Source organism: Ixodes scapularis, unplaced genomic scaffold, assembly GCF_016920785.2.
Source record: "Ixodes scapularis isolate PalLabHiFi unplaced genomic scaffold, ASM1692078v2 PGA_scaffold10__122_contigs__length_95168666, whole genome shotgun sequence".
In the NCBI taxonomy this organism is placed as follows: Eukaryota; Metazoa; Arthropoda; class Arachnida; order Ixodida; family Ixodidae; genus Ixodes; species Ixodes scapularis.
This window is the reverse complement of record NW_024609836.1, coordinates 83,643,154-83,656,466: the sequence shown is the minus strand read 5'-3', so window position 1 is coordinate 83,656,466 and position 13,313 is coordinate 83,643,154. Positions and strand designations below refer to the sequence as shown.

Below are 13,313 nucleotides of genomic sequence, written 5' to 3'. Positions count from 1 at the left end.
CTGAAGGGCCCCTCCACTTCCTCGAGGAAGGCGCGAGGGCCGGCGCTGGCCAATCGCGAAGACGGATCCGCCGTCGCGATTGGCCAGCGCCGGCCCTTCCGCCTTCCTCGAGGAAGTGGAGGGGCCCTTCAGTTTGAGTGTAGTTTGAGTGAGGTTTCTGAATTCGGCGGTTAGAGTATCGGCAATTCTTTCCCTGATATTGTTTTGGGTGCCGCCATCTTGGTGGTTAGTAACAAATCAAATGCAACTGCTGGTCGTCATGATTCAAAAGTGCGACTTCCTCAGCAATAGTTTCGGTGTCAGGAAGCTCACGTAATATTGCTTTGCTTTGTCGCCAACTGTTTAAATATTTGTGGAGAACGGAAAAGCGTTTCCTGTGATTTCAGATAAAGCTTCAGATAACTGACAACCATCACTTCAAGCATCCATATCTGTATGAAGCGTAGCTTATTTAGTGGGTCTAGTTTAGCCCGACCGCATAGGCACAGAAAGAGAACGAACAGCTTAACTTCGCGCTCTTGGCGCTGCTTCAGTGGCTTCATCAGCCCGTAGCGTTGGTTGCGCTCCGAACTAAGGTAAAGCAAAGCAAATATTCAGATCTTAGGGTTTCACAAGCCAAACTAACAAAACGCACTTAACACGCCCAAATAAAAAAAAATATTGCGGGTTTATTTTGACTAACCATAGATCTATTGACGTGCAACCGAAATCTCAGATTGGCCTCCGTCGGATTTCGGGCACCTCGGCCGATATTTAAACCTGACAAATATAGATTTATGGGCCAGCGCGTTGGCTGAGAGGAACTGAGACGTTTTAATGTCATTGCCACTTAAGAGCCACCGAAGTGGTTTTTGAAACAAAATATAGTCGAACCATTCCGACAAGCGTAGTTTGATATCATAAATGATTTATGCAAGTGATAAAAACATTAAAATGTTTTCGCATACGTGGCTGTATTTGAAATGGCAGAATGCATTTCATGGCGCTCATTTCATTTGGATCGCGTCAGGCATGTGTACCGACGCACAGTAGAACGCGCGCAAAAGTAGCTGTGGTGCACCCGCAGTCTCGCGCTTGTTGTTCTCACATCTCTGGCTCGCTCACTGCGGGCATCCAGGCGTCTGACACCCTGACATCTGGCGCTTTTTCTGTCTTTCACGTGGCGTTCCAAGCGGCACACGACGGAAAACGCACATCAAGCTGTTCTTGAACACGTGTCGCCATCTGTACTTTATATTAAGAAACTACAATTCGCCGTAACTGAATGGGAAAAGTTTGAGGTCTTATAACATTCTTAACGTGTAATATATCGATATGGAAGTTCTGGAAAATGTAATATCGAAGGATGCTTCATAATTTAATGTCTCGTTATTTTGATTAGTTGACGTTATTCCGTTTTTATAGCGCCATAAAATATTACAATTTTAAACTTCATTTTTTATTTTAAAATATACATTATCTGTACAGTTTGTTCCTTAATTTTTTTTTATTTTATTACATCTAACCGAACGCTCACGTAAAATATCGTGGACTATTGGACGTTATAACTCGAGAAATAATTTTTTCAATATTAGAGACTGTGGTCTATTAAAAGCCAAATAATTAACTAACAACTAAAAATAATCGTGATATCAAGACATTAAAGCATTGTTGAAAAACTGCTCTTTAATTTGACACTAACTTTATAATTGCAAGATACATAGAAAGAAAGTTATAAGCCGTCGGAAAAGCAGAAAAACGTCATGCACGGTGGGGTTGCACCTTAAATCCTTCTTGGGCTTGGGGATGAACCTTACATCGGCCGTTTTACAGGCACCCAGGTTTCTTTTATTTATTTATTTTCGTACTCTCAAGGCCCGGAGGCTCTACAGAGAGGGGTGGGTGATACAGATGAAATTGTTGACAAACTTCTTGGAGTATGTGGCGTCCTGGATGGACACGATGGGGGAAGGGAAGTTCTTCCAGTAATCTTAATTGAGTTGCCGGACCAGCTCCCTGAGGTCCTCCTCTTACAAGTTGTCGAGGAGTTTAGCCGTAATACAGTCCGGCCCCGGCGCTGCTGTTTGTCTCATATTTCCCAGCTCATACTCGAGTTCTCCCAGCGTAATGCGTCTGTCCAGGTCTGGGTTCTCCCTTCCCTCGTAGTCAGGCTGTACCCCCGGGGGGTTGAGGAAGAGGTATCTGGCGGCCAGTTGGTTCATAATGTAGTCTTGTGGTCCTGGGATCTTGAAAACCAACGACGTAGACGGTTGGTAGTGGCCGTTTTGGTTTTTTCTGGATCGATAACTGCCCGCAAAAGGTTCCATGACTGTGCCGCTCCGATATTCCCTCTTATGCGGTCGCATAATTCGTACCAGTTTTGGCTGGACAGCTTGATCGCGTACTCGTCGGCTTGTGCCGTCAGCTCCGCAAGTTTCTTCTTGAGGACCTTATTATGCCGCTGCCTCTTCCATCTTCTAGTAAGAGCACGCCGTCCTTCCCCTTTAGTATATAGGAGGTGTTTGTCCATATCCGGGTCCTTGTCCTTGCGCTCCACCTCAGTAACAAAGGGTTTGATGCTCTCTGAAATCGACCTGGTCCATTCCTCGATATTTTTGATGACTTCTTTGCTCCACTTGTCCCAAATCGTGATCTTGGTTTTCTCTCTCTTCTCTGAAAACCATCCTTCCCCGAAAACCTTGTTTCTGTATGATAGGTTTCAGTATGCAGTAGTCGTTGTTCCAAGAGATTCCTCCATTCCGCATTTTCTACATTCTTAACCAAGGACCAACTCCGGACATGTGTCCCTGCACGAACTGGAACCGGTCCTCGCGAGTCACAATACCACCGAGGTGGTATTGGTCCTCGTCGGCTGGTCTGCGTCCGTGAGGAGCATGAAACGCTCCTGGTTGATGACTGCGGCCAATCTCCTGCCCTTGGGTGTGACGTATCGACACCGGGTGAGCTACATTGAAGTCTCCGGCGATGATTACGGGTTCTCTTCCTGCTTCCTCCACCACTGCAGACACTACTCGCTGAATGTCCCTTTCATGGTCTTTTGGGTTGCAACAGATATTTTCCACGTGCATCCCTTGGCCTCCCCCTTTCACAGGTATCACCGTGAGGTAGCAGCTGGAGGCCCCTTGACCTTCAAATCCCCGCTTCGTTGCTGAGTACAGCTTGTGCACAAGTGTCGCTACCTATCCAGCTCTTCGGGAACAGTTCCTGAGACAACATACGCTCAATTTACCCGTGAATCTGTGGCGGGTGCGACGTCTTGAGCGGAAGCGGTCGATTGCAGGGATGCGATGGTTCACGCACGAACTAGACATTTTTAAGGCCTTATCATAGCCTTTTCTATACTGACAAAGCCTGGCAGATCGTCACGTGACGTGGCCACCGAAAGTGGAAAGGTAGAGCGGCAGACAAGAGTTATATAACGGGCGCCCCGCTGCGGCGAGACGCCGAAACACTGTTCTCCCGTGCGATGGAATGTCCGCTCGTGTTTCTCGCGTTCCTCGGGCTACTGCTTCTTTTCTCGTCGGGTTTGAAAATTATGTTTCGGGTCCTCGCCGCTACAGAAGCTGTACGCTGACCAAACTCCTCGAGAAATGCTCTGTGTTACCAGATCCTCGCGCTCCAAATCTGCGACCGGGCATTCTATGGCTCCGTCGTCGAACTGCCAGGCTTTGTGAGTATAGAGGAGGCTATGGCCTTATCAAACAAAGAACACGCTACCGATGTATGTATCTGTTGTGAGTATACGGTCTGTCTGCGAAGAAAATGGGTGGTTTCAATTTTTGGCGTCTGTTGTGACTCGCAAGCCTTTGACTTGATCGCGCGATCCATTTTTAGAGTGGCACGAAATGCCACGAAACGCTTTTTGCGACCACACTTCGGCTTAGTGTAACCAATGCTTTGGAAAGCCTTTTGCGTACTTTCGCAGTCGTCTCCAGATTTCATAACGTCAGCACTTTTACGCTGCTTCTTTATGGTAGCACAATGTGGCTTTTAATGTCAATTTTTTCCACGTTTAGGAATTAAATGAAAGGAATGGGGGGTTTCAGTCATTCCAGGTGTGGGAATGGGTCCAGTGTTTTCATTCCGAGGAGTTGAAAGAATTGTTGGAGGCTCCAATTCCCGGTTATACAGTTGGAACGGAATGGAGGTGCTAATTTCGCAACACTATTGGATGTCACCCATCTGAACAAACATTTCACATTGCAATTAACCGACTTCGAGGTAAAAAAATAAACAACGAAGAAAGTACCTACATCCGCTCGGGAATCGGATGAGGCCTCTACCCACCTCGCCCCAAATGCGGAGGCGAAGCGACGGAACACGCACGGGCTCCAGCTGCGCAGTTTGCAAAACTCGTCCGACAAGATCGCACGAAACTTTTCACTAGCTCAGCGAAGACAACGTACAGGTAAGAGCTTGTCCCCCGATTGGTATGTTTCTGCCTCCCGTTAACAGATTGTCAATTCAGTTCGTTTGACGTGCATGGTGGTGGTTAGCGCGGATTCGGTGGCCTTCATCCGTCCACGTTGATACTGTGCTCCCATGGTGCCTAAAATGCGTCTGCGACCGGTGGGTTTACCGTTACCTAAAAAGTGGTCCCTCATTTTTTTTTTAACAAAATGTAGAAGAAAGCGAAGACACAATACAAAGAGTTGCGAGTTCAGCGCTGTGTCTATGTTTTTGTGTCGGTAATTGAGTGAATGAGGCTGTTTTCTGGGACTTTTATGTGCTGTGAAGTTGTTAGTACACGGAAGCTTAGGCAGCCAGCAGTTGGCAATCTGCGACGTCAGCGACACTTGCGCTCGATCGTACTTTTTCCCGGAACTTCTAGCACCATCTGCCAGAATCGCTCTTCCTACGTATGATACCATACGCATGCGTACAAGCAAACGGTTACTACGTGAACGAGTTTTAATCGTTTTCTTTTACTTGTACCGCAAGCAACAGCTACATCCTGAAAGAGACATGGGTGCGTAGTTCATATGCATAGCTGTATACGCACATGCACTTTAGTTGCCTACCGTTCGTTCACAGCAGCAAGCGAAAATTGAGGTAAAATTGCTCCTTTTGCAGTCTTTTTTTTTTAATATAGAAACAAAGCACAGATTAAAATGAATAGAATACAGCTACCTTTGTCTTAAAATGGTCTGTACTAGTGGTTCTCGCACCACCAAGAACAAATATACGTATACTCCGTTTCACACTGAGTCCCCCGATCGAAGCCGATTCTACGTTTCGATGAAGCCAATCACCAGATAAACCAATTGCTATCACCAATTGAACCAATCACGCAGAGAAAAAAAAAGAATCTCAGGGTCATGGCGCATTCACTGCGCGTGATTCATTTAGTCAGTGATATCAAATGCGCAATGGCGGCGAGCGCCATGACGACCGACTTTTTGAGCTGCAATTGATTGGCTCCCGTCGAATCGTATAGCGTCGGCTGCCGTCGAACTACTTGGTATGAAAAGGATTCTAGTTTTACCCACCGTGGTTTTCCCTTTTCCCTTTCGGATCGACCAACACACTGTTTACAAACAAGACTGCGTTTTCCCACACCGGGCTTGCTCACTCCGCGGGCGCAGAAACCAGAGCGCGCCAGGCCAAGCATCGATCTGCGCATGCTCAGTACCGACAGCAGCGCCACCGCAGTGGTGTGATGTCAGAGAGTGTAGTTGGTCTATACACCTTTTTAAGAAACACTCGATCCCAGGGGCAACAAACCGTTTTCAAGCCCAGTCACTGGGTTCCACGCTAGGCTCTCACCGGCGTCCCGGCTAACCCTATTCGCGACTCCAACTAACTATAGGTGGCGTCACTCATTTTCCAAGATGGCGGGTTTAGTGAGGGTTAGAGTTGCGTGCCGCTGTTGAGCCTGTCTAGTGTGCTGGCTTCACTGAGCGACATAAATTATTCCTGGTAATACGAGGAAGCTAATATTTTATAAGCGCAGGTCACCTCTTCAACCTGAAAACAAGAATGGTGTTTAGCGTATTAATTACGGAAGGATGCGCGTTTTAATTCTGGAGCGAAACCGAAACTTACCTTTACTTTGGATAAATTTTCTCGATAGAGGTCTTAATTTCGGATTCTTTCATGACTCAAGATGTGTCTCACATCGTAATTATTTACTTAGAAAAGTTGTTCGCGGAAACTTTATTTTGTGACATATTGTTCGATCGAGGCTGATATTCGTAGTTGTTGAAAACATCAGTGCTGGTATCTGTGCGTTTTCGCTGCCTTTTTCTCTGTCAGATAATTGTCATGGGAAATAATGACAATTATCCCAGCACAAGAATAAGAAAATAATTCAAATTTTTACAATATGTCCACGAAACGCATAAACTAATAAACGCTGCTCTCACTGCAACAACCCAAGACGGAATCCGAGTCAGACAGCTGAAGTGTGTGTGTGTGTGTTTATAGCACCGCATGACGAGTAGGACTTCATATTACATCCAGCGTTTAACTGTTTGTCTATCTTGATAACTATGTCAGAGTTTTTCATATGCTAAAAAGAAAACAGAATTATACCTTTCTGGAAAGACTATTATGGTTAAATAGAGTATTCTCGTGACCTTGGCGTTAATTAGAGGCATACATTGCCGCGATTTGTATTAATAATAATAATATTAAAATTCAAATATTTGAATAAGTAATTCTTCACACTCTAATATAAATTGTTGCTTATTATCTAATTTTAAACGCGCGAAGAAATATGACAATGAAAACTGTGCTAATTATCATCACTGGTTCTAATTGCTGCATTTTCATTACAAATAAAATAAAAATAGTCTAAAATCAATGAAAACATTCTAGCTAATGTGAGAAATCCATGTAAAATTGCATTAATTGTGGGTAAAGTATATTGTGCTATCAACGTCGCGACTTCTGACAATCGGCGAAACGTCCAAAGTCGCGGCCAATATACTTCCAGACCAAATGTCCAAAAGTTAAAAAAGGCTTTTATTTAATTACTAGTTTTTTCATAACATTTATTTACTTTTGTATTTGCTCGCCGTCGTTTTGCCAATCTCAGCCTTTCCAGTTCGAAGGAACGCCTACCTTCTTCCACGTCTGCTCACTGCAGCGCGTTTCGTTGGCGTTGGAAGCCGGTGATACAGTAGCGAACTCAAGCCCTGTGTATTTGCGTTAGCTTTGCGCGTTTCACACTGCGCGTGCGCGGAGCCCGAAATTGCGGTCTTGGGTGGCGCATGGCGATGGGGCACACGCACAAAATGGGGCACGCAACTCTAACGCAAACGCACACCGCTTGCGTTTGCTTCTATGCGCAATACTAAAACTCTCCAGTAAGGTACAAACCCATACCGGCTGCAGCACTACGTTGGGACAGTGAAGAGTGTTGTTTGCATTCGGAAACGACATTTCGCGAGCCATGATCGCGAGCAGTTCCGCCATGCCCGCTGAGCAGGAGAATCGGGGGACCCTCACTAGAGCGCTTACCGTATCCGCCGCGGGAGGGCGAGCGTCGAGCTTGAGACGCGAATAACCGAGTAGACTGTGATTTCGATAGGCGCAGCCTGCGTAGGCGCCGTTTCGAACACTGCTGGCGGCGAAATTCTCCGCGTTTCCCACTGTATTTTGTGTTTCATGGTGTATGTATACATTTCCCGAGAACATTAAAAAAGCACTGTACCACATTTGAAAAAAAAAAAAAAATTTGAAAAACTATTTTTGTTGGGTACGCGCGCGACAGAATCAGTGCTACTGGAATGTTAGTTGTCTTTTTTTTTTTACGATAAGTTTTGATAAGCCATTAGGTAACGGTAATCTGTTACATTTGCATGACGGTAACGAATCTCAGTAACGCGTTAGGCTTTATGAACCATCCAGTAACGCTATTTCGCTACTTATTCGCGGTAATAGGAACAAGGTTATTTAACGAAAGAAAGGTACGTATTATTTGCTACTTGTCCTGAATACGTAGGACAAGTAGCAATTAATAATTGTATTCTAATTGTCCCGACTCGTCTTTACGGTGTTCTTTTTGTTTTTACAAAGTATCCCCAAAAGTTATTTTTTTTTTTATAGTGAGCTTTGCACTGCTGTCGTGTAATACCTACTGTTTTATGTTCGTCAGTGCCCGTAAAACTAAATCGGTCTCTGGATCACTGTGTCCAGCGAAGTATCTAGCGAAACAATAAGGACCGAGCTAGCTTAGCTTTCCCGTTTTTTTCCCCTATAAAGGCTCCGTTCGGCGAGTTCCGACATTAGGGAGTTTTCGTGGACCGCGTTTTCACCTCCGCTAAGCTCTCTGCAACGAAGAATGTGAACCCGTTCTGGGCATGCGTTCTAAACATGGCTTCCAGTGAATTGGTAGACAGCACCGTTAGTTTAAAGAAAGTCGCGTAAGTATTTGAAAATGTATGCACTGTATTTGGTCGTGACGGGATGTCGTGAATTGAGATCGGCAAATCGAAACCGAAACGATAGCCAAAAAGTTACCCAAGACGCCTTGCGGGGCACTATACGCCGATAGGATCGCTTCGATTTTGCAAGAGGTCTATTCAAGGAGCTTCGGTCGCAATATTCATGTAAACGAAGCCTTGAGGTTAACGGAACAAAAAGTTATATCGAGTGTTAGATATCTAGAGGGGATATGACCGTATGATAAAAGGACCTTTCCAGAGGTGCACACCATCTAGTAGCTGCTGCTTCAATTATCCGTGTCGGCCATTTTTCGGGCACGTACCGATCGTGATTGGACTAGAGTCACTCTATGGGTTCCCAGAGTAACGAAACTCTGAAGGTTTGTTTTAGAACCCCGGTGCGGCGCTGAAACCAAAACCATATATGGCGCCGCCATCTTGGGTCCACGCACCGACGGGGGTATGAAGGCAATAGTGACCAGTGTTGCAGAGTGGGCACCCCCCTTCCCTTCCAATTCCATTCCGGGAATTAGAGTTTTCGATAATTCCATTCCTTTCAACTCCTAGGAATGGGGACACTGGGCCCGTTCCCACTCCTGGAATGGCTGAATCGTTCCATTCCATTCCTCTAATTCCTAAACGTAAAAAGTGTCACCTTACAGCTGCATTGCGTTGCAGGGTTAGGCAGAAATATTCAAAAATGCATTTGGAAATACAGATACAGGGATATATGAAAATAGTTGCTCAAATACTGATACTCAAATCTCAAATATATCTGTAAAAATGTATCGCGATACGTATCGGAAATGCATTTTAAAAAGACGCAAAAAGTCTTGAAAATACAAATGCAGGAATGCATTTTAAGGAGGGCAGAAGTATAAATACTGATAATGCAATACATTTTTCAAATTTCTCTGAGGCGCCAACTGAGATGAGGCTTTAAATTACTAAAGTAAAGGATTTTTTTTTTTGTCCCGAAATTAGTTTTCCGCAGGCTTGGCACTTCGCCTTGAAGGATTTTCGCGACCATTTCGTGGTCGCGAAACTGCGGAATGATTCCGGAATCATTCCAAATCCGGAGTGGCAACTCCGCAACCATGATAGTGACATGCATTGGAGCGTGTTGAAACAGCTTAATTTAGACTGGTCGATGGGCTACACAAAAGCTTATGTTGTGCTGTGAGTAGCTTCCGTATATAATTAGCATTACATTACATAATTTGCTTTCTGACCCTTTTTTTGCTTAGTTCCGATGACAAGTCCAGCGCCAAGTATCGTATTGACTGCGCTCTGTTTGAGGAGGTTTCTGCCAACGGCTCTGTGCGTTTCGAATTGAGACTCTTCAAAGTGATCCTAGAAGTCATTGTAATAAAAAGACGCAGCACGTTGAGGCAATTTGAATGGAAAACACTGCGATCTAAATGCTATTCAGAACCATTTCACGAAACTACGAAAGTAGCGAGGATATAAACTGCATGCAAGCAATTTTTCCCAGAGTCACAAGGACCCGCCTTCGCTCGGTACGTCACTCCGAGAGGCAACCGCAAGCACGCGACCTTCGATTGTTTAGCTAAGTTTGCTACACATCTAAAATTGGGCGACGCGATATGCGACAGCGAGAGATCTGACCCAACACCGGTGCTTAGCCCGTCGCTTACCAAATCGCAAGAGCGTCGCTCGTGCGAAGCCGAACACAGTTGAAGCCTGTTGATTGCGAGGCAACGCGCGATACGCGGAATGAACCAGCTGTAATCAGCACTAGCTTCACAAAGCTTGCTTGTTGCAGTGGGCTCGAAATCTTTCCGTTTTACTATGGCCAGCCAAGCCTTCTTCGTCCGTCTTGCAGTTGCGTTCTTTCCAAACGGGGATCCGGAAGAGTCTCTTTCCATCCTCCGACCTGCTACGGCACCCAAACGCGCAACAGGCAGGCAATGTGCCACTAAGTATACACAACCTCCTGGCTTTTGACGTCGGTAACCGCGTAGAAAAGACGGCGCGTAAACGCGCGTTCGATGAGCTGCAGCAAGCAGAGCGTGCGTGTGTGCAGCTGTTTGCTGAACCCAAGATAGTGGCGATTAGAGCCGCTTGAAGCGCTGATAGAGGTGAGTCTAGCTGTGCTTCTGTCACGTGATCGCTACCGTCCAATGATGCTCACCAGGCCAAAACATGATCGGCTAGAGTGAGTATGTTGTCGGCAAAACGCAAAAAGAAAAGGAATGCATTACTCTGGAAACCCATACAGTGACTCTAGATTGGGCACGAGTGCTGCGTCAGCGATCGGCAAGGACTCGAATCCAATCACACGCTTCGTGCCTAAGAAATGCCGACCGGCAACGTTGATTGATTGACTTTCGAAAAAAGCCTATAATTGGATATGTAGCTCCACGAATAAAAATCAGAATAAAGAGTTAAATGAGTGGTCCTTTCCTTCTGGTTATCGAACAGGTTAATAAGCTACATCTAGACTAAATGAGCTGCGCTTAGAGTGTCCGCACTCTGTTCCCCGACATTGTTGCGGGCGCCGCCATTTTGGTGCTTGTGCAGAGCCTGCAGAGCCGACGCAATTGCCGATCGTCATAATTCAAAACTGCGACTTCCTCAGCATTACATTCGGTGTTAAGAAGCTCATGTAATATTGATTTGCTCTGTCGCGAACTGTTTAAACATTTGTGGAGGACGGAAAAGCGTTTCCTATGATTTCAGAGAAAGCTTCAGATAACTGGCAACCATGTGCAGTTACTCTCAAGCCTAGCTTATTTAATGGCGTTAGCTACACCTATAGGCTGCCTTTTTCTTTTTTCTTTGGTTCCAGCAGGCCGTAGTCAGGACCTGAGACAAGGAGGATGCAAACGATCGGAAAGTCCACTCCGGTCTATAGAGAGATCGAAGGACTCTACCTCAGCTACTACTTCAACGACGACAGAATCCGCTCTGCCCTCGCCTACAAGCCGAGGCCAGATGACGTGTTTATCGTAGGCTATCCTAAATGCGGTACCACCTGGATGCAATACCTCCTCTGCAACATCTTTAGCGGTGGCGTTCCTCCGAAGGACACAGTGGAATTCGAGGTCAAGTCACCCTTCTTGGAATTCACCGGAGCTCAAGGCGCCGAAGAGATGCCGAGACCGGGCGCCATCAAGACGCACCTCCCTTTCGACAAGACACCTTACTCGAAAGAGGCCAAGTACTTCTACGTCACCAGGAACCCATACGACTGCTGGGTCTCGTACTGCTACCACATGAAGAACTTTCCCGCCTACTTCTTCAAGGACGGTACCTTTGACCAGTTTTTCGATTTGTTCGTGGAAGGAAAAGGGGAGTTCGGCGACTACTTTGACCATCTGTTGTCCTGGTACGAACATCGCAACGACCCCAACGTCTTCTTCTTGACCTACGAAGACCTCAAAAAGGACACGGCGTCCTGGGTATTGAAGATGGCTGACTTCCTGGGTAAAGAGTACGGCGAGAGCTTGCGAAGTGACCCAGCACTGCTTAAGCGCATCTTGGATGTGTCCAGCCTGTCGAATATGAAGGAGACATTTAATGACGCGTGGAAGTCAGCGGTGACTCATATCCCGCTGGCCGCGGGAGCTGACGGATCGCTGCAAGTCACCAAGGAGTCGTTGGAAGCGGCAGTGAAGAAGCCGATGACTGGAGATTTCGTTCGTAAGGGCGTAGTTGGAGACTGGAGGAACCATTTTTCGCCAGAACAGATTGAAAGAATGAAGCAGCGCGTTGCGACCAAAACGGCAGGCAGTGATGTGATGCAGTTGTGGAAAGAGTACGACCTTCCAAGACTGAACTAAGAGGAGTGAGCTTGCGCGTAAAGCTTCTGCGTTGGCTGCGCTCTGTGAAGCATCTCTATATATAGTGGGATTAAATTGGAATACCTGTCGTTTGTGGTGCAAGGTTGTCAGCAAAAAAGGAAAGTATATAGTGTCCACACTTTTTGGCTTTTATGTCTATTTGATAAATTCCGATCGCCCTTATTATATTTGACTAACTTGATTAAGGCCTGATTGATGTATTGAGCACATCGCGGAGTGGAGACACGTAAGCGTGTATGAGAATTTCTTGTTTTGCGACTGTTATTAATAAAAAAAAGCACACACACACACATATGCGCCCACAATTCAATTCATTCATCCTTGACTTCACACAGCCAGCCAATGAATAATTTGCCAGACACGGGTTGATTGGTTCTCACATTACTTATTGTTTGTACCACAAGCAACGAAATGTCTTCTTTTTTTTTAACATTCAATTATATGCTTTTCTGCGTCGCGTAAACCCGACACATCGTTTTTAGTAAGTTTTCAAAAAAAAAAGTCAATAAAATCTGCTACAACCATTAGGTGGCACGAGCTACCACCTCATAATAAAAATTGGGGTGTATGTTTATAACAGCCTGAACTTAATGTGGCTCAACGGGCGACTGGTTTCTCAGCTGTAGATGAGCAATTTCGCCATTGCAGTACAACCGCTAGCCTGGGGTCTTTAGCGTGCACCACGCAGTAGTGATACACGACCGCACGCCGGTACGATGCTCATCCAGATCGAAACGGGCAGGGGTGAGGATTGAAACCCCACAATAAAACAGAGCTATCGCGCATCCAGCCCTCGTGAAACTTGACTACATATTTGTACGTAAAACCAGAGTTGTGCCTCTCTCAGATACTCTACTCAAGATGCTGTATTTCAAATACTTTTTGAAGTATCTTGGTATCTTGCAAATACTTTTGATCGAGAGTATTGGATACTCTATTTTAATTACATTTCTGAGTATCTTGTACTCATTATCTGAAATACATTTTTGACATTCCGCCATTTTCCGACTTATTCGGTATGAAGTGGCGTGGGCGTGGCACGAGCAAACGTGAACATTCTTTCGAGCAACCAGATCCTGTTGGTAGCTCCGATTAG

The 13,313-nt window shown here is 45.7% G+C and overlaps 1 protein-coding gene across 1 annotated transcript; it reads left to right on the top strand.

Annotated features, from left to right (window-relative positions):
- The first annotated feature begins 11,233 nt into the window (after positions 1-11,233).
- LOC115315007 (sulfotransferase ssu-1) lies at positions 11,234-12,196 on the top strand. The gene has a single exon (XM_040206775.3). The coding sequence runs from the start codon at positions 11,234-11,236 to the stop codon at positions 12,194-12,196; it is 963 nt and encodes a 320-aa protein (XP_040062709.1).
- The last annotated feature ends 1,117 nt before the right edge of the window (positions 12,197-13,313 follow it).

Coding starts and splice junctions, on each gene's coding strand:
- LOC115315007 (XM_040206775.3), top strand. CDS start 11,234: ATGCAAACGATCGGAAAGTCCACTCCGGTCTATAGAGAGATCGAAGGA.